At 54.0% G+C, this 21,051-nt stretch overlaps 1 protein-coding gene and 1 pseudogene across 2 annotated transcripts in view; one reads left to right on the top strand and one right to left on the bottom strand.

Annotated features, from left to right (window-relative positions):
• ITGAE (integrin subunit alpha E) overlaps positions 1–21,051 on the top strand; it is a 58,482-nt gene that overhangs the window by 12,047 nt on the left and 25,384 nt on the right. For both annotated transcript variants that reach the window (XM_037029560.1, XM_037029559.1), the window contains exons 2-16: positions 3,577–3,697; positions 10,514–10,620; positions 11,726–11,793; positions 12,161–12,278; positions 12,482–12,622; positions 13,033–13,148; positions 13,769–13,920; positions 14,498–14,651; positions 15,248–15,398; positions 15,889–15,956; positions 16,671–16,806; positions 17,378–17,520; positions 17,864–18,004; positions 18,632–18,856; positions 19,876–20,006. In XM_037029560.1, coding sequence (XP_036885455.1) covers positions 3,577–3,697; positions 10,514–10,620; positions 11,726–11,793; positions 12,161–12,278; positions 12,482–12,622; positions 13,033–13,148; positions 13,769–13,920; positions 14,498–14,651; positions 15,248–15,398; positions 15,889–15,956; positions 16,671–16,806; positions 17,378–17,520; positions 17,864–18,004; positions 18,632–18,856; positions 19,876–20,006 — 1,972 coding nt within the window. The remainder of the gene's footprint in view (positions 1–3,576; positions 3,698–10,513; positions 10,621–11,725; positions 11,794–12,160; positions 12,279–12,481; positions 12,623–13,032; positions 13,149–13,768; positions 13,921–14,497; positions 14,652–15,247; positions 15,399–15,888; positions 15,957–16,670; positions 16,807–17,377; positions 17,521–17,863; positions 18,005–18,631; positions 18,857–19,875; positions 20,007–21,051) is intronic.
• Positions 1,762–2,561, bottom strand: LOC118975576 (60S ribosomal protein L7a-like; annotated as a pseudogene).

Here is a 21,051-nt window from a genome sequence, read left to right as displayed (position 1 = left end):
GTGTTAGTTCTCCAAAACTTTTGTTGTATCCAAACTTGGTTGCGGGAAAAGGCACAGTGTTTCCACCTATGCCTCCATCTGCGGAAGTCCTAATTTAAGTTTTCAAGCTATGGTAAAAGGTTGTATATTCTGTTCTCTCGTTATTCCTTAGATGTCTTAGATCTGTTCCGATGTCCTCTCTCTACTCACATCAGTGTCTGGATGTCTTCTACTTTTTTTCTTCATCACTTTGCTAGGGGGTTATCAGTTTTATTAATTTTTTATTTCTTTTTTTTGCATTTAAATAGCTTATTAGACACATATAATTACATTCAATGAAGTTATAAGAGAGCTACAGAATGGAAAATTAAGAACTCACATGGATAAAACCTCAAACACACCCCAGAATAAAATTCAGACTTTTTCACTTAACATCTATACCTTCATCTTTTTTTAATGCAGAAGAGCCTGTTAAACACTTATGTAATAAAATTCAAGGTCTATGCTAAATGCGGAGAATTTTATAGTACACAGCATGGTCTACAGTTACATGCCCCCTTTCCTCCACAATGCTTACATTACCTCACAATTATAGTAATTATTAAGCTAGTAATACAAAGCAGAACACTTCTTCAAATTAAGGTACTTTTCCCTGTATGTTGCAAAATCTGCCTTCCAGCACCAGGCAAAAACAGTGACTCTTGAAATACTGGGTGGACTTTCTATATCCAACATGGGACCCGTGCACTGGCAGATTCACAACGGATGATCAGGAGCCACGTGCTTATTGGAGGAGAGCATCCTCCTAGCCCCTGCTGTGCTCCTTGCCCTTGAAGTCTAAGCTCTTCTGCAGCAACTGACAGCATGAGAAACGAGCACAGGCAAGGGGCTGCAGGCCTGGCGGGGGCGGGGGGTGGGGTGGGCGCTGCAGCGCGAGCTGCGAAAATAGTGTAGGTGACGCCCACGCCTGACCCCGCTGGAGTCCCATTATTTTTTAAAAAACAAACTTTAGCTTTTTTCATTTTCTCTATTTTAAGTTACTTTTCTATTTCCTTGTTATATGTTTATATCTGTATGCTTTTCTGTCATCTCTTTGGGTTTCATTTGCTATTCATTTAGCTTCTTGAGATGGAAGCTTGGATGATTGATTTTTAACTTTTTTCTTTTTTAATGTATGCAGCAAGGCCTGTACATTTCCTCTAAACACCGCTTTAACTGTTTCCCACGAGTTTTGATTTGTCATATTTTCATTCTCATTACATTCAAAATATCTTAGAATTTCCATTATGATTTCATCTTTGACCCTAGGTTATTTAGAAGTGCATTAATTTCCAAAATGCTCATATTTTTGTTATTAATTTCTAGTTTTAATTTCACTAGAGTCAGAGAACATATTTAAATCACTTCAAACTATTGAAACTTATTGAGACTTGCATATAGCCAATTTCGGTACATGTTTCATGTACACTTCAAAGAATGTTTATTGTGCTGTTGTTGGGTAAAGTGTTCTGTTTAGTTTCTTAAATTAAGCTTGTTAATTGTATTGTTCATCTCTTTTATATCTCTACTGATTTTTGTCTGTTTTTATACCTAATATGAAAGAGTTGTTAAAACATTCAAATCTCCCAACTTGGTTGATGATTTTTGTATTTTTCCTTTTAATTCCATCCATTTTGCTATTTTGAAGTTAAAATATTGGATACACACAGATTTTACTTATTTAATTATTTTTAATTCTTTTTGGTCAAAGGAGAATTGTTACTGCTTTGATGTACAGAAAACTCAATAGTGTAAAAACTCAATAGCCAGTTCCTTAGCCTTGGCCTTTTTCCCCGCTCGGCAATGTGAGCCACGGACTTTGGACCCAGGACGCTGCCTCCCCGGTGGTGGCGAAGCTCATCACATCTGTCGTTGTCATTGATCCAGATATCTTCCAGCAGCTTAGCCAGAGTTTCTTTGTCTTCTGAGTTAACCCGCGTGAAGGCATGGTGCTGCAGGTCTCCCTGTGGACTGGATGCCTGGGCCTGGCCTTCCCCTGGGTGATGCAGTAGGGGCTGGCAGGAAGGCGACCAGCTCCGTGGGATCTGCACTGTGTGCAGTCACTATGGACCAGGCTTTCCTGTTCTCCACCAGGGTGGTGACCAGTGTTAGCCCCTGCTCTAAGGACAGGTGGCCTCTTGGTGGGATCTTCTCCTTTGCTGGCAGCTTTTATCTCTGACGGGGCCAGCAATCTCTGCTTCTTCTCTTGCTTTGGTCCTTGTGGGCTGGCCTGAGCAGCTGTTGGTGGTCCAAGGCCTGGGGGAACTGGTTAATGGCAGGTGGCACTTTCAGACTGTTATAGAGAACGGCCTTTTGCCTCTGCAGCCAAATGTAGTGGGGCCATTTGACAAAGCGGGTAAGGTCCCTTTTGAGCTGGATGTCCTGTCCAATGCCAAAATTCTTGGGCCTTTTCTCAAACAGGGGATTTGCCACCCCCTGTTTCTTCGTGACAGCACCACCGTCTTCCCCTCAGCCTTCTTCCCCTTTGTTATCTTGGGCAGCCAGGGGAGAGAAAAAGGAAAGAGGGTTGTGTCTGGATACATACAGATTTAAAATTCTTGTATCTTCTTGGTGAATGAAGAGCAACATATTTGTATGTGCATATTTCCTTCTTTTGTATAAAATATAGCACAGTCTATAAACCTATACTTTGCTTACTTTATTTTGTGTTTTAAAGATTTTATTTATTTATTATCAGAGCGAGGAGAAGGGAGGGAGAAAGAGAGGAAGAGAAACACTGACCTACAACAGCAACATCAGTCGGTTGCCTCTTGCACACCCCCAACTGGGGGCCTGGCCCACAACCCAGGCATGTGCCCTGACAGGGAATTGAACCAGCAACCTTTCGGTTCGCAGGCCAGAGCTCAATTCACTGAGCCATACCAGCCAAGGCTACTTATTTTAATTTGTTCCTAAAATCACTACTGCTAAATGAAAAGTCATTCATTGGAAAAAAATATTTCCACCAATTTCAATGAAAAGTTGTGATGCAGTCCATCCAACCCAATACCCAACTGAATAAATCCAATACCAATACCAATTAATCTAGTTTGTATTTTTAAAAACCTTAATAATTTGAACATAACAGTTTACATGTACAACTTATTGTAATGAAGGTTTATTGTCCTCGTTAAGGAAAGAAATGAAGACTTAACAGGGGTGGTGAAGAATGGGTGTGAAGGAGTCATTTTAGGGAAGGTACATATTTCTTCTACACCGTTTCTTCACTCTTTTCCACCCTTCCAGAGATTCATGGCTAGTTAGTTAGTTAGAGGACACTCAAACTAACTTTAAAAATAAAGTTATAGCATGGAAAAATACCTTGAAGACAACGTAAGTACTAAACCTGAAGGCATGTTGAAACACTTGGAAATAGCTTGTGTGACACTCCTGCGTTCCAGTCCTGTTCCCATGGAGAGAAAAGCCCTTGAGGGTCTGGCTTTCCTCACCTGTCAACAGGGATGGCAACACTGCAGAAGATGGCGGAATAACGTGAGGAAAGGCCGTCCAGGCCTTAACAGGTGCCTGTTTTGCTAAATGTTCCTCTTTTGTTTGCAGGCCTGGCTCCTCTGGTGGCCTTCAACGTGGATGTGGCCTGGCCCTGGGTGACCCCTGAGGGCAGCGGGCCTTATGTGCTACGCTCCCTGCTGCACCAAGACCCCAGCAGCAAGCAGACCTGGTGAGTGGGGCCCGGCAGACAGGCAGTCTGAGAGCTGGGGGGCCACCAGGGAGCCGTAGGCACCCCCATCTGTGGAGGACACCCTTGAACTCTCCCAGGGGCATGCAGGGGAGAGAGGGAGGCTCAGAGAGACTGTGAGCCCCAGGCCAGTCCACCCTGGCCCCTCTTCACACCTGGCCTCATGGCCAAGGCAGGGGTGGGGTGACTTCAAAACTATTTGCAAATAAAGTTTATTAAGGCTCTTTTGTCTCTTACACATGCTCAATGTAGAAATTGGGGACAGTGACAAAAATATTTTTAAAAAATGGAAACTATGAGGCAGGAGGGAGTGGTGGCTCAGGGGCAGGCTGTGGGTCTGGTGGCCTCGGTTCCGAAACAGCTTCGCTCTGTCTTTGCAGCCAGGTGCTCACGCCCCAGCCTGGCTCCTCAGTTCTACAAAGGGGCGTGGCTTCCCTGCCTCACAGGGCTGATGCAGACACTGCTTGAGTTCATGTACACGGAGGGCTTCACATCATTTCTGGTCAAAGCAAAGCTCAATTATGTTATCTTATATTTTTAAAATATCGTTTGTACCCACCCATTGGATAAGCAAAAAACTTTACATCTGACAGCATTCTGTTGGTAAGGATGTGGTGAAGCTTTCGAGAACGTAAATTGGTGTAACCACCTCGGAGAACGATTTTGCCATATGTGGTAAAATTGAAGATATGTGCGGCCTAGAACTCAGTGATTCCACTACCAGATACCAGCCCTAGAGAAGTTCTCAGGTGAAGGCATTTCTGGTAGCCCTGCTTGGAATCGTGAGAGACTGGAAACGCTCATCGTTCTGAAAACGGAAGGAATGAGCTGTGAGTCACACACTGCAACCCTGGCGGCAGGGAAACTGAATGAAAAGAGTGCAGTGGTTATTAAGGTAGATCAATCGCAAAAACACATTTCAAGGAGAAAAAGGCAAGTTGTAGCATTATGTATACAGTGGTCATTCACTCAGCAAGTGTTTGTTCGGAGCACCTTCCGAGCCAGGAGCACCTGAGCCAGGTCCTGAGGACACACAATGAGCAAAGCAGACAGAGCTTCGAGAGCTCAGGGGAGGCAGACAATAAGCACGTCAAACATGCGTTAGCACCAGATGCTGGCAGTGGTGGTGTGCGGACGTGGAAGCATGTCTCTAGTGTTTTCCCCCCACTGCTGTCACCAAAATGACCTTAAGGACTGCTTCTCTTTTGAAGCCAGGATCCAGTCAAGGATGGTTGTTGTGTCTCTCAGTCTCTAAGCTAGAGTAATCCTTCGTCTCTGCTTTTGTTCATGATGGTCACGGGGCTTTTCCTGGGCCTGCTCTGAGACCCAGCCCTGCTCAGGCGCTGCTTCCCTCCCCACCCCCACCCCTGCTGCTTTGCTTTTGGACAATGGTCAAGGGATGCCTTCATATTCTCCAGCACACCTGAGCTAGAGCCCAGGGTCCAGCAGGCCTTGGGGCAGAGCCAGGTGAGGTGCTCAGGGTTGCTGGCTTGGCGGAGCTATGCATCTGCCTGAGCTGAGCTGAGCAGGAGCTCTGTCTGGTGGCCAATGAGTGGGCGCTGGCAGCCCCCAAGGCAGCCCTGGGACTTGGGCCAGGACGCCGCCAGCCAGCAAGCTTGGACGGACCTTTGCTGGGCTGCGGCTTTTCCATTTTTGCAGTGAAGAGGCTGGTGACCATCAGATTTAAGTGGTGAGGGCAGGGCCAATTCATTCTTTCACTTATTCATTCACTCAGCAAGTACTTAAGAGCATCTACTCAGTGCCAAGCAAGGTTTGGGGGACAAGACAGTGAAGGGGATGCAGTCCCTGCCCTCATGCAGCTCCCAGGCTCATGAGAAAAGCAGGCAAATCAGGAGATGACAAGAAGAGAGATGACTGCCCTGGTGGGCACATCCAGGGCTCTTTGGGGATGTAGAGGCAGGTGTGTCCTTCAGGCAGGGGATGTGCATAGACCCTGGGACGTGGGAGAGGATTAGGAACTCATATGAGAAGTCATGGAAGCGGGAAGTCCAGCTGGGCCTGGAGGCTGGCCCGAGCAAGATCCAGGAACTGAGACAAAGTCAGTGGCCAGAGCTAGGTGTGGGGAAAAATGAGGTAGGGGAGGTGAGCAGTGCCTGTTGGCAAGGGTTTGGGGAGAGCCAGGAAGCTTTGACGCAGGGGTGGGAACAGCGGGCGGTGAGAGGGCTGTTGGGAAGTTTGGCTGCGGGAATTCGAATCAAAGGCCAGTGTCAGCAGTTTTCCTTTGTTTGGTGAAACTGCGCTGGCATGTGCCGCACAGAACGATGCACGCACCGTGAGCAGCTCAGTGAATGTTTGCAAAGCGGGCCCTGGGCAGGTGGCATCCAGACCCAGAGCGGGACATCGCCAGCTGCACCAGCCGTGCAAGCTGCAGGCCCTGCCCAGAGCCAGCCACCACCACAGCTGCCATCTCCACGCCGTGGTTTTGCCTGTTCTTAAACTGGTTATAAACGAGGCATACAGTAGGCTTCTCTCGCTCACGTAGTCTGTGGCTTTCATGCACGGTCTTGCCTGAGGCGAGGTGCTCATTCTCCTTGCCAGAGTTTTCCAGTGTGAGGAGTGCCATGAGGGTGTTTGGGCCGTTTCCTTGGGCTTTTATGCAGAGCAGGGTGTGGGCCAGTGCCCTTCCCGCTGTCAGGCATGTATGTGCCCAGCAGCAGGGTTGCTGGGCCAGGGCTTGTGTTGGCTCAGCATTCCGTTTCCCAACTCTGCGGTGCAGGATGTTCTTATTGCTCCACACGTGCGTGAAGCTGGCTTCAGTCTGGCATGTCTGTGACCGTCTCCTGCTCAGTCCCCCAGCACTCGGCCTGACAGACATTAAGACTCTGTCCCTCAGAAGTTCAAGCTGGAAGGCCACGGAGGATGAGGGGAGTTTGAAGCCCTCACCCCCAACAGAAGGCCCCAAGCCCACCGACGGCGCGGGGACGCGCCCCACCGGTCTCATGAAAAGCCTCTGAACACCAGCTGACGTGGAGGAGGGCTCATGGGAGGATGTGGTGAGATGTATTTCTGGGGGTTCCTGCCACAAACGGTGGGGCCTGCGACCATGCGCCTGCTGCATAGGGCAGGAAATGCTCTGCTGGCCACCAGGCCACAGAGAGACTCAGGCTCCCTGTGTGACATGTCCCTGTCACTCCTCACACTGCTTCTCTCTACAGTGTAACAGCCAAGGCTGGCAGCACCGTGGTGTGGCAGCTCCAGGGGGGGTGGAATGGGCATCTGGGGGCGGACTGACACACAGACGGGCTAGAACTGGGTGACTCAATCCGATGGGCTGTCAGCTGTTGGTGGGTTCAGTTACTGCTTAGTTTATCAGTCACTCAGTCAGTGGACCTGGAGATCAAGAGACCACCCAGCCTGGCGGGGTGATGAAGAGCTGGGCGGCAGAGGCAGCTCAGACTGGGCCCCTGGCCACAGCACCGTGTGGCTGTGATATGAAGGGCACCCTTGGGTTCTGCAGGGTGCAGCCTGCACAGCTGCCTGTGGTAGTGTTTTGGGAGCTCACAGCCTAGGTGGGAACTAAAGCCAGGAGTGGGGCTGGGTTGCAGTAGTCAGGGCTACCTGGACGGCTTGGAGGGGTCAAGTAGCTCCTTCTTTTGGGAAGGGTCCCTGAGGAGCTGGGGTTTGGGATGCCAGCTCAGCAGGCAAAGCAAGGGAAGGGCATTGCGGGCACAGGAAACAGCCTGGGCCAGGGCCTGAGGAGGACAGGGAGCGGACGCTGCTCCGGGCCTGCACCCTCCCCACCAAATCATGGCTGGGACAGGGCCCGGTTCCGAGGTGCTGAGGCCAGGGAGGGAGGCAGGGTTGTTGAACAAGTGACCTAATTGGGGGGCTCGGCTGCAGAGCCTTCGGAGATGAGTCCCTCACCTGCTGCCTGGGCTATTGTTTAGTCATCATTGAACAAATATTTACTGAGCCAGGCCCTGGGAACAACATGGCAAACGGGACAGATGAGATCCTGGGGGAACTTACGGTCTGGTGGGGGAGACAGGAAATAAGCAAGTAGGCATGTAAGCAGGACACTGTCAGACGTGGCAGGTTCTGAAGGAACTAGAACAGGGTGACTTGAAGCCGAGGAACTGGACTGTGAAGTTGGAGAAAACATCGATGAGGAGGTGACCGTTGAAGGAGGCTGAGGGGGAGAAGGAGCCAGCCTTGGGGAGAGGAAGACCAGTATTCTAGCAGAGGGCACAGCGGGCATGGGGTGAAGGCTGGAAAGAGCCAGTGGAGGCGGGGCGGGGACAGGAGCCAGCTGGTGTGGGGCGGGGGTTGGGAGAGGGAAGGAGCGGGAAGGGAAGTGTCGGCGACATGAAGGGGCTGGATGGCGGAAGGCCCTGTGGATGCAGCAAGGGGTATGGATTCTTTGTCTAAGTGCATGGGACGCTGCTGAAGCAGCGGAGTGACATGGTGCAAATTATGAGTTCACTAAAAAAGTAATAATGACAGGATGCTGTTACCACAGACCAGATCAGATAATAGTGGCCTAGATGGTGGTGGGAAAATGGAGGAAGAAATGCCCTCCAGATATAATTTGGGGAAAGAAGCAACAGGGTTTATGGATGGATTTGGTGGGGGGCATAGTGAAGAGGGGAAGCCAGCACGCCCCAGGCTGCGGGGTGCAGTGGTTGGTGGAGCCATGTGTTGGGGGTGGGGGAAGGCGGAGAGGGCAGGCTTGGGAGGTCAAGACCACGTGTTCTGTTTGAGATGGGCAGTTGGTCATTGCGTTAGCTTCCTATTGCTGCTGCAACAAATTACCATGCCTTTAGCTTAAAACAGTATAAACTTATTTTCTTTCCGTTTTGGAGTTCAGAAGTCTCCCAAATGGATCTTACTGAGCTGAAATCAGCATCGGCAGGGCTCTGTGTGTTCTATCTTGGGGCGGGGGGAGAATCCACTTCCTCACCATTTTCCGGTCCTAGAGGCCATCTGCATTCCTAGGCTCATGGTCCCTGCCTTCATCTTCAAAACCGGCATCTCCAGCTCTTTCTCCGACCCTGACCCTCCTGCTTCCCTCTTACAGAGACTCTTGTGATTACAGTGGGACAGCTCAGTAATCCGGGACACCGTGCCACATCACATACGTGCGGGATCTGCAGAACAAAATGAATGAACGAAACAGCACAGAGACAGGCTCCTCGATACAGAGAGCAGACAGGCGGTTGCCGGAGGGGAGGAGGTTGGGACACTGGGTGAAAAAGGTGAAGGGGTTAAGAAGCACAAATTGGTGGTTACAAAACAGTCCCAGGGCTGTAAGGTCCAGCGTGGGGCATACAGTCACTAATGCTGTAATAGTTATGTAGGTGCCTGGGGTGGGGTGGGGTATTTGAACTGCTGGGGAAACACTTTGTGAAGTATACGAGTGTCTGACTTCTCTGCCGTACACCTGCAACTAATGAGAAATACTATTGAAAGTAAACTGTAAATAAAAAATAAAATTTACATTAAAAAAAAAACCAAGATAATCTCCCCATATCAAGATCCTTAACCTAAGTCCACGGAGTCACTCTGACCATGAAAAGTAGCACAGTCACAGGTTCTGGAGATGGAGACCTGAAGTCTGGGGGTGCAGCGGGGGGACATTCTACTGCCAGGCTAGTCTGGCCCCTGGAGGAGGGATGCCAGGGCCACAGCTGTGAAGGCGGGAATCTCGGCATGTCGAGGTGGGCCGGAGCCATGGGGCTGCGGGGGTCCCTGGGGAGAGAGCGCTGGTGAAGGAAACGGACCAGCCCTCAGCACTTCCTTTGGAAGCTGGCAGGGGCAGGGGTCTGAGGAGGAGTCAGGAGAGGGGAGGAGGCCATCGGGAAGAAAGGGTTCTGAGGAGGGGGGGGTCACTGACGACCAGGGCTGCGGACAGCCTGCGGGGGATGAGCACGGGAAGGTGTCCACTGGGCCCAGCAACGTGGGGACCACTGGTGGTGTGGGGTGGAGATCAGCGTGCAGCGGGTCAAGCTGGCGGGGCGCACACAGTGTAGAGACAGCACCTCTTTCCTGCCCCCCACCCCCTAGAGCCTCGTTACAACCTTTCAAAACCATAGACTAATTATGTGCTTCCCTTTTATAAAGTCCCCATGGCTTCCCTCCACCCTCAGCATGAAGACCTTGGACTTGGTTCACCATTACCAAGCCCAGCCTCAGGGCGCCTTTCCTAGCACCCCTTCCTCACAACCCTAGGGTGGGGAGCTCACTCCAGTCTCAGGCAGCCCAGGCCTCTCTTGGTTAGTGACCTCGGGTGGGAGGGGGCAGGGGTGAGGGGTTACTGTTGGGCATCACACCTCCTGAGGCTGCCTCAGTAGGACTGAGGGGACCACCCCAGACCTCCACTTCCCACTGACTTGGGAGAGCACCAGCATGCTCTTCTCAGGGAACAGTGTCACTGACACCAGCTGGGACAGCCTCTCTCCATGGCAGCCACTGGGAAGCCAGCACTGCCCCCAGTATAAGCGACTATGCTGTAGGTGGCTTCTGGGTTCCCCCTACTGCCACCAAAGAGCAGAATCTCTGTTTACCGCCAGCATTGCCCCATCTATGTCAGGGTGGGCGAGAGGACAGAGAGGGGCTGCACTGAACCCTTTCCCGCCTGGAGCTGTGCAAAAGCACAGGCCGAGCAATGCTCTGCATGGTGCTGGGTCTGCCTGCCTTTCCCCAGTCTTTGCCTTCTCCCAGTTTTCCAGCCAGGGAGCCTTCGGGCCTGAGGGCCTGGAATGAGAAGACAGTGCCTGAGCGGGCAGGGAGAAGGGGCTCAGCAGCCAGCTCAACTTTGCGGTCTACCCTCCCTCTCAGGCTCCTGGTCACCAGCCACAGAGCCAACAGGACTGCAGGACCCCTGTACCGGTGCTCCCTCAGCCAGGATGCCCTCAGCCAGGGGGCGATCCTTTGCCAACCTGTGGGTAAGTCAGACCCAGCTGCAGGGAATGCTCCCAGGACCTCTTCCGGGAGTCCGGCTCATCCAGCCCAGCCCACTGCAACCCCTGCCCCATGTAGCCCAGTCCCCCCCGCCCCCGCAGACTCCACTATCTCCCGCAGCCCACCTTCTCCCCCAGTGCCCAACCCCCAGCCCACCTTTCCTGACCCAGCCCTAACACCAGAACGACTCCTAACATGTATTGAGTGCTCACCATGCTAAGTGCTTCTTCATTCACTCTTAATCCTCAAAACCATAGTGTTGGACAGGAGAGGAACCTCCAGTTCAGAGACAGCCTTTGGTTGCCAGTGTGACTAAGGTCACACAAATAGTGCTGGCGGCACCGCAGACGCAAACCCAACTTCCCCTCGTCCCCAAACCTCGCCTATTCCAACTTGTCACAGCTCAGTGGAGTCCAGCCCTACCTTCCCAATTTAACTGTGGCCAGCCTAATGTCCAGCATGGGACCTGGCATGTATTAGGTGCTCCATAAAAGCTGTTTGAACAAATGAAGGAACCAAATTCACTTATTAACCAAACACTACCCACCCCACCCAGTCTAGCTCAAGGCACACATTTGCTGATGACCCCGCAGCTCTGCAGGGCAGAGCCTGGTCTCTGTAAGGGGCACTGTGTTGAACAGCCTCCGGAGGGCACACAGTCCTACAGGGTGACGGGGTGATCTAGTGGCTCAAAAACGAGACCGTGTCTCTAGTCTCTTGAGGCCACGTTGGTGAGAGAGAGGAAGGAGTTACCGTGTCTGCCCCTGGCGTCGTGGGGCAGTAAGATTACCCAGAGGCAGGTCCCTTGAGACTAGAGAATTCATCAGTCCATAGAGCTAGTCCCTCAGCATCTTGCACAGCCCTCCTGCTCTGCGCACACCCACCACCTAGTTCCCCCTTACCCACCTGCTCCAGCAGACTGGGAGTCCCCAGAGGAGAAGTACCAGGCCTCAGTTATTCCTAGGTCCCCGTCACCACTTGTCACAAGCCAGCACAGAGCAGACATCACAGGCCCTGGGCTCTCTCTGGCCTTGGTACAGGGCTGCCTCCCTGCATCCCACCCACCTTACCGATGCTTAACTGTTTCAGAGCATGTTCCCATCCCAAAGGGGCGGCACCGGGGAATGACTGTGGTCCGGAACAATGACGGTGTTTTGGTGAGTGTGCATGGGACGGGGGCTGCAGGGCCTCCGGGAGGCTGGAGCTGACCCCTGTGGCAAACTGGTATTCATACCAGTCCTCACTGGCGTGCTATTCTCAGGGGCAAGCCCAGCTGTCTCCCTGGTGCCAACACCAGGGCTGACCTCGGCTCTGACAGGGTACTCCATGTGACCCAGCACACTGACCCAGGGGCTAACCTCGGCTCTGACCCTGGCACCAACTCCTACCCCTGGTGAAGGGTGAGCTAGCTGTTCTGGCATCCCCTGCCTGGTTGAGGCACTTAGTTCTGTGTAGCTGTGACAAGGGGGCCTAGGCTGGGGGGGATCCAGACTTCCCCTCTCCCTTTCTCTCCTTCTTCCCCAGGTCTGTATTCAGAAGGTGGCCCGGCAGCCCCACAGCCTCAGCTCAGAACTCACAGGCACCTGCAGCTTGCTGGCCCCCGACCTCAGTCCCAAGACCCAGGTCTCTTTCAACAATGTTGGTAAGGACTGGATACTCACTGGCCTTGGACAGCTCTGAAGAGGTCTCCAAGAATAGGTGCCAGCCCACAGCAGAGGCAGAGGGACACAGAGGCCCAGGGAGGGCAAGGCAGGCCGAGGTCCCCTATGGGCTAAGTGCCGGTTTCCCTTGAGGTGAGAAGGGAGGCTATCTGACTCTGAGCTCTTCCGTGTGTATTTTTTAAAGAAAACCTCCTGGATCCCAAGGCACATGTGGATGCTGGAGACTGCTACAGGAACCAAAAAGGCAGCACAGAGAGTGCAGCCAGGTGGCGCCGGGCTCTGAGGACAAAGGAGGAGGAAGAGGAGGAGGAGGATGCAGAAGCTGGTGAGAAGAGGCAGACCTGGGTTGCTCCCAGAGGCTCTCAGAGCTGACACCTAAGCTGGTGACATCCAGGGTGCGAGGTGCCTAGGTCTGTGAGACGGGGAACAGTGGCTGGCTTCCACAGGCCTCACCAGTCCCAGCTCTGCTCTCTCCATCTTACAGATGGGCAAACTGAGGCCCAGAGAGTGGGAGTGATGGGAGTGACTCACACAGTCAGAGCCTGAGCAGGTTCTGGCTCTTCCTCTGCCTCTGAGACAAGGGCTTCACTCTTGGGAGCTTCGCTGACTTCTTACCTGAACCGAGCCCTTGGGGCTTGAACGGGGTGGGTGCCCTACAGAGCAGGACACACCACCCTCACTCCTGCCCCAAATTCCATACCCACTCCTGACCAGCTGCTCCCTGTCTTGGCCCAGGCACAGAAATCGCCATCGTCCTGGATGGCTCAGGAAGCATCGAAGCCCCAGACTTCCAGAAAGCCAAAGACTTTATCTCTAACATGATGGAGAGTGTGTATGAGAAGTGCTTCGAGGTACGCTTCCCCAGGAGCTAGGCTCACACAGTCTGTTGCTGTCTGTTGCTGTGAACAAACCACCTCAACGCAACCACCACTGAGCTCTTCACATTCTGTGGGTCAGCTCTTTGAGCTGGACTCAGCTGGGTGGTTCTTCTGATGGTCTTGCCTGCAGTGTTTTCCTGCTGCTGCAGGTATCTGGTGGCTTGACTGGGACTGGATGGCCTGAGATGGCCTCACTTGGCTGGCCGTATATCTCCAGCAGGTCAGCCCAACATTTTCATGGCTGCAACATTCCAAGAAGGCAAGACCTAATGCACACAAGTGCTTTTCATGTGTCTGATTATATCTCATTTGTTGATATCCCAATGGGCAAAGAAAGCCACATGGTCAATACGAAAGGGAGAGGGGCTATGCAAGCTCACGGGTTCAGGGAGAAGAGGCCTGTGGTTTGCTGGGGCATTACTGTCACAACGCCCTCCACTCCCACTTGCTCAGAGATTTCCCTGCGCCTTGGCATCTTCTCCTGCATTAAACGAGGATGAAGGGGTGGATTCTTCCACCACTTCCAAGGGGAGCTACTCAAGGGCCTTGGGCATGGTGGCTCTGCTAACCTCCCTCCTGCGCCCTCCCTGCAGTGCAGCTTTGCCCTGGTGCAGTATGGAAGAGTGATCCAGACCGAGTTTGACCTTCAGTACAGCCAGGATGTGATGGCTTCCCTCAGCAGAGTCCAGAACATCACTCAAGTGGGCAATGTCACCAAGACAGCCTCTGCCATGCAGCATGTCCTGTGAGTGTGAGGGCAGTGGGAACCACCTGAGTGCTCCTGGGGGCTGGCTGGCATCCTTGCCCAGAGATTTGGAGGCATCATGCCCCGAGAGGTGTCTGGACAGAACTGTGAAGAGGAACTGGCCGAGAGGGGAATGTGAGGTCTTTCTATGCAGCCTTGGCTGATGAGTGACACCCCAGGACAGTCCTCCAGAAATTCTTCTGAAGACTCCTCTTGTGAGCAGCAGCGCATTCGGGGCCAGGCTCAGGGGCCGGGCTGCCTGGGTCTACATCACAGCTCCAATTTGTACCTGGAGACCTCTCCTTTAGGTTCCTTGCTTTTAAAATGAGCATAATAACAGCACTTGCCTTAGAGGATTTTGTGAGGATTAAACGGGTTAAAATATGCACAGTGCTTATGATAGTGCCTGGCACACAAGTGCTTGGTAAATATCAGCCACTGCTATTAATGTCATTATTACTCCCACACACGTTTATTCCTTGTTCTGTCCAGCACTTTTCTCTTGGAAGCAGGCTGCCTCACCCCCACCCTGCTGTGTGCCACAGGGCCACCCTCACCCTCACTTTCCCTTACTTAGAGACAACATCTTCACACCAACACACGGCTCCAGAGAAACGGTATCCAAGATCATGGTGGTGCTCACCGACGGGGAAATACTCGAGGACCCCCTCGACCTCACAACTGTCATCAATTCACCAAAGATGCAAGGTGTTGAGCGCTTTGCCATTGGGGTAAGAGCCAGCAGCAGGGCACAGGCACCTCCTGACCCTGTGCAGCCCGGGGTGGGGAGGAGCCAGGGTTCCTGGTCGGGGCTTCTGTAAGCGGCTTACCCAAACCCTGTTCTGTTCACAAACACTCATCGACTCCTTTTCTCCCAGGCCCCATGTCCTGGGCATCACTCCCACTGCCAGCTGGGTCTTCCTGCAGAAGGCTCATTTCCAAGTGTGGTTGTGGCTCACATGCCGGCAGTGATGGGGAGGACAGTGGTCACTCTGGGAGCCCACAGGAAGGACATCGGGGCAGGGGGAAGGATGGGCCTGGAAGAGATGGCGCTGAGCTGAGTTTTGGAGGACGGAATGGAGGAGGAGGGAAGGGTTCTGCAGGCAGAGGAAACTCGTGTGCCTGGTGTGTTCAGGAAATGTAAGAAACTGGAGCCCACAGTGTGTGTTTGGAGGAGAACAGGGAGCAGGGAAAGTAGAGGGCAGGTGATGGAGGCCCTGAAGGCCAGGGGACGGGGCTCAGCCCTCTCCCTGGGCCTGGAGAGCTCGGGGCTTAGGAAGCAGTCAGCCCTCACAGTGCTGACTCATTGATTTGAACCTCTATGAAGGTGGGAGAGGCATTTAAGAAGCCGAAGGCTGAGAAAGAACTGAGGCTGATCGCCTCAGACCCCAGTGAGACCCATGCCTTCAAGGTGACCAACTACACGGCACTGGGGGGGCTGGTGAACCAACTGCAGCAAAGCATCGTTCCCATGGAAGGTGAGAGCTCCAGGGGCCTCTGCCACCCTGTGGCTGCCCCCTTGGCCTTCAGCAGGAGGCCCCAGTCCTTCCCTCCGGCCCCACCCTTGGCCTACCTCTTTGGGGCACTCTGGGCAACTCCCGTCAGTCACCTCGTTGAGCCTCAGCTGTTCCGTCTCTAAAAAGCTAACAATATGCCCAGCCCTCTGCACTTCACCGAATCTCCAGGGAGCTCTGATGAATAGATCAGGTGCTGGAGAAGGAAAGGTCATTGTGAGCCTCCAGCAGCTCACAGATGAGGAAACCGAGGCCCTGGAAAGGGGGAGGGAACTCCCCAATCCCTCTTCCAGGAGCTGCAAAAGCAGGACCCACGTCTACCCTCAGCCTGGTGCTCATCCCATCACATCGAACCTGGTTCTGTCTGGGAGCGAGGCCGGGCTGGGCCTTCTCTGGCTTGGTTTCTCCTTTACCTTGTCCACAGCAGTGTCTCATTGGGCTTCTTGCCTTCCAGGCATGGTCGGAGAAGCCCTTCACTACCAGCTGGCACAAATCGGGTTCAGCGCCCAGATCCTGGACAAGGTACATGGCCATCGCAGCACCAGGCATTGTTGCCATAGAGGAGAAGCACCAGCAAATCCCAGGGACTGATAGACCCTTGTACAGTGCAGGGCTCTGCCCTCCTATGGGGATGTCTCTGAAGGAGCCACGTTAGGATAGTGGAGATTGCTTCATGCTCACCCTAATCTGGACTTCTGAGGTAGACAAAAGAAAGACCATAAGCGTGACCATATTATGGGAGGTCTTGTTCTATGTGCTCTCAGACTGAGCAGTTCTTAAAACAGTAGTAACAGGCTTTGGCCTGGACCAGCTTGCCAAGTTGCCTGCTTCTGCCCATAGGGGCGCTGTTCCCACAGGAGGGCTGAGATGCAGGCACTTTGAGGACACGGCCCCCCCGTGCATGGCAGAAGCACTGTTGGCACTGTCACTCAACCCAGGTGGGCCCTGTGGGCCAGACCCAGGCTGGGCATCCTGCGAAAAAGGGGAAAATCTCTGTCTTCTCAATCACACTTATTTTAACACTTCACTCTGGGCCCTGGGACAGCTCCTCTGTCAGGAACCCAGTGTTTGCCATCCCACCTTCCTCCTGCATCGCTGACCGGGTGGGCATGGAGCCACAGAACACCCCCTTCCCCCCGCAGCACAAGGTTTGCTGTGCTGGCTGGTAGATCTGAGGCCACAGTGACTGGCCCTGGGTTCCTCCAGCTCAGATGGCCTCGCCCTTGTCCCCTGCAGGGGCAGGTGCTGCTGGGGGCCGTAGGGGCCTTTGACTGGTCCGGGGGAGTGTTGCTCTATAACATGCACAGCCGCAGGGGCCACTTCCTGAACCAGACAGTGGCGGACACCAAGACTGGAAAGCACAGCTACCTGGGTGAGCAGGGCACCTGGGGGAGGGTGGGGTCTAGGCAGAGACAATGAGGTTTTGCCCTAGGCTGCATGCCCTAGGCTTCCTAGTGGGAATGGGCCAGATTGGTCACATGTGCTAAAAGGTGGGCCCTTCAAGGCCCTGGTTAGGGACCTGGAGGTGAAAATTAGGGCCTTCTGGGAGGGGACAGGGCTGCTCAGTTCTTGATTCATGGAGTGGCCCTGGATGGCTACCTAGGAAACGTGGGGTCTCACCATTTATGATAGTGGTAGGAGACCCTTCACCTCAATCCTTACATCCTGGCTGTGCGAATGAGTGTATTTTGAGCAAAGCAGTATACGTGACGATGCATGTACATCACATCAGTGTGGTAAGGCACGTGTGTGACCAGCGGTAGTTGAGTAGGTGAGAGAGCTCCTTGATGCCAGTTTTTAAAAAGATGAGTAGGACAGTCTCCTATTTTGTCCTCCTGCCCAGGCCACTTCCAAGGCCTGGCTGGGAAGGTGGTGAAGGGGCAGCGGTGTGGCCTGGTGGGAGCCCCAAGCCTCAGGTCACAACCACAGCACCCCCGCCTTAGGTTACTCAGTGGCGGTGCTGCATAAGGCCTGTGGCCTGTCCTACGTGGCGGGGGCTCCACGGCACAAGCATCGGGGGGCCGTGTTTGAGCTCCAGAAGGAGGGCAGAGAGACCAACTTCATGCCAGTGCTGGACGGAGAGCAGGTACCTGCTGGGGAAGGACTGCAGACCCCTCTGCTTCTGCAGGTGGGGGATTGGAGGCCTGAGGGGCGGTGCAGGCTCCAGGGCACACAGCAAACTGGGGACCCAGCCCCGCAGAGCTGGAGCCTCTGCCCTGGCTCCGCATGTCTGGTTGTGCCAGCGCTTCCCTGCTGTGGGGGTGGGCTGCTGTCCTGGTCTCCTGTGTTACTCTGGTGAACAGGCTGATCTGGAATGCCCCAAATTTGGGGGTCCAGGAAGAGCAGGGGCAGGGGGCTAGCCTTGATGAGGGGGTGCAGGAGGGGGCCTCCCCCACGTGCCTGTGAGCTGAGTGCTTCCTGGGCTGCAGATGGGGTCCTATTTTGGCTCTGAGCTGTGTCCCGTGGACATCGACATGGATGGAACCACGGACTTCTTGCTGGTGGCTGCTCCATTTTACCACGTTCATGGACAGGAAGGCAGAGTCTACGTGTATCGTCTGAATGAGCAGGTGGGAGAGTCTCCACGCTTGCTGAGGCTGTGGCTACTCAGCCTGGGCAGAGGTGACGGAGGCCAGACTCACCCTGGCCCTGCCTTGTGCCGGAAGGCAGTGACGGGGAAGTCCTTGGGGGGGATGGCGGCCAGGTGGGAAGCAGCTCCCCTCCCTCTGTCTCTCTTTCTCATTTTCCCCATCTCATCATCTCACATTGGTGGTGATGGCACCCCAGAGAGCAGCAGCACAGTTGACAAAGCAGGTTTTGTGTATTATCTCACCTGGTTCTCCAGTAACTACGGGAGGTAGCTGACACACTTTACAGGTGAGGAGGCTGAGGCTCAGAGATGTTCAGGTGTGTCCAGGTTTACACAGTAAGTGTGTGGTAGAGACAAGACTAGAACCCAGGCCTCCAGTTGCCAGTCTGGTGCCCCTAACCACAGGGGCAGAGGATGCAGGCTCTGGTCCAGAGCTTTGCCACTCGCTCACTGTGTAACCTTGGGAAGGCCTCTTGCCCCTTCTGAGCCTCAGACTCCCTGCCACAGAATACAAATTACAAGTCCAGTGAGCACGCCTCCAGGAGGGGCCAAGGGTGGGCCCCCTGCATCCCTGTCTTGAGGGTTGAGCTGCCTGTTTGTTTTACAGGATGGTTCTTTCTCCTTGGCACACACACTGCATGGGCATCCTGGGTTCGCTGATGCCCGATTCGGCTTTGCCATGGCAACATTGAGGGATATCAATCAGGATAAACTCGCAGATGTGGCCATTGGGGCCCCCTTGGAGGGTTTAGGGGCAGGTGATGACATCAGCTTCGGCAGCGTGTACATTTACAATGGGCACCGGGATGGCCTCTCTACCAACTACTCACAGGTAACCTGCAGGGCTCTCTCCTGCTTCTGTTTGGGGGTAAGGACCACTCCCTCCCTGTCCCACCAGATGTGCTGGCCTGAGCCCCGAGTCAGTTCTAGGTCTAAGTGCCAGACAGTCCCACAGCATTGAAAGCACCCAGTGAAGGGCAGAAGTCACTCAGGCAGTGGGAGGTCCCAGGTTGGGCAAGAGCCTGTGGCAACATCTGTCTGATTCTCCGACCTGGTGCTCCCTTCTCTGGCACACACGACTGTGGACCTGCCTCAGATCCTCTTTCTTCTCCTCCTGTCCCCTCCCTGGCTCCCGTGCCTCCCATCATCCCTCCACGCCTTAACTCTCCTCATACCCCAGGGCTCTGTTGCCAACTTCTCTTGCGATCTTATGCCGCCTCTAACCAGCTTCTCACCTAAGCTCCAGTCCCGTCTGTCCCGCTGCATCCTGAGCACATCACCGAGTGGCTCTGAAGCATCTCCCTCTGATGTTGCCCAACAGAAAGTGCCCTCTCGTCACCCCCAGACCTGCCGCTCCCCTGGGACCCACCCACCCCACCAGAAACCCAGGATAATCCCAGACACCCGACACTCAGCACAGCCTGTCAGCCCCCATGTCCGTCCTAACATTCTGGCTCTCCCGAAAGAGCCCCTCCCTCCATCCCCGACGCCCCCTGCCCCGCCTGCCTCCTGCCCATCTTCCACCCTGTGTCTGATTGGACACACCTGACCCCCAGCCCCACACCAAGCCTCCTTACACCCAGCTCCCCTCCTGTTCCTACTCCCGGCCCCAGTTTCTTTAGACCCCTCTGCTCTGCCCACCCCTGCTTTCTCATCAGCCCCGTCAGGTCCCACCTGCCCTTCACGGCTCCATTCAGACGCCACTTTCCCCAGGAGGCCTTGCCCTGCTCTCCCTGGTCTCTAATTGAGGGCTCCCATTGAGGGGTGGGGGTCCTGCTGACTTGCTTATTTGAATAAAAGTAAAGGGACCCCCCTTTCCCTCCCCCATGCCTGGTGTTTCTCCCTCCACAGCGCATCCGAGCCTCAGCGGTGGCCCCAGGACTCCACTACTTCGGCATGTCTGTGGATGGTGGCTTAGATTTCAGTGGTGATGGCCTTGATGACATCACCGTGGGCACGCTTGGTCGGGCGGTTGTGCTCCGGTAGGGGTCTTGCCTGCCTTCTGCGGTCCCAGGTCCCAGCCCCACCCACTTGTGCTGCCCTAAGTGACCTCATGAAGACAGCAGGCACTGTCCAGAGAGAGTAGGTGGTTCGGGGCACTGGCCCTGGAGTCTGCCCCTCTGGACTTGAGGCTCAGCTCTCGCTTAAGGTGGTGTGCTTGGGCAGGTTATTGAACCCCACGTTCCGGTTTTCTCATCTGTAAATGGGGATGACCACAGTGCCCATCTCACAGAGTTACAAGGATTAATTGAGAGAATCTACACTGTTTAGCATAGTGCCTGTGAGGGCTGCCGTTACCGTTATCACTAACCCCGGAGCTCCTGTGCACAGTCTGTGTGAATTGCCAAGTACCACGGCTGTAAATAAGCCGACAGGGCGCCTACCTGCCCTGCGCTCTCCACTGAGTCCCGGACTCGGCTGTCAACTCATTTCCCTGTTTGCTGTTGCTCCCAGGCATCTCAAAGTCAACATGTCTAAAAGTGGACCTCTTATTTTCACCTGCCCTTCGTTTTCCCCCACCTGGACCCCACCCCCACCCCACCCCACCCTCTGCCGCCTAAGCTTCCTATCTCAGCAAATGACACCATTTGTTCAGGACAAAAACCCAGGGGTCATCCTTGATTATTCTTTCCTTCCACTGCTACCCCATCAACACACCTTTTTTGTTGGCTCTACCTCCAGATGCCTCTCCATACAAGACACTGGCCCCTGTCACCTGGATCATGGCCCTGGCATCTTCCAGGCTCCACTCCCTGGGCTCTGGTCTCCACATTCACTCTGCTGCTGAAGCCCCTCAGTGGTTCCCACTGAGAGTAAAACCCAGATTCCTTCCACGGCCCACAAAGCTCTCCATGGCCTGGCCCTGCCTACCCTTCCTGTTACTACTGTCCATCTCCTGTTACTATTAACTGTGCTCCTGTCATGCTGACCTTTATGATTCTCAAACCAGGCTCATTCCTACCACAGGCCCTTTGCACCAGCTGTGCCTACTGCCCGCAGTGCAGTTTCCCTACATCTCCACGTAGC

Source organism: Sturnira hondurensis, unplaced genomic scaffold (assembly GCF_014824575.4).
Source record: "Sturnira hondurensis isolate 20B ecotype Veracruz unplaced genomic scaffold, ASM1482457v3 Scaffold0020374, whole genome shotgun sequence".
Taxonomy (NCBI): Eukaryota; Metazoa; Chordata; class Mammalia; order Chiroptera; family Phyllostomidae; genus Sturnira; species Sturnira hondurensis.
This window is presented reverse-complemented; position numbering and strand designations above follow the sequence as displayed.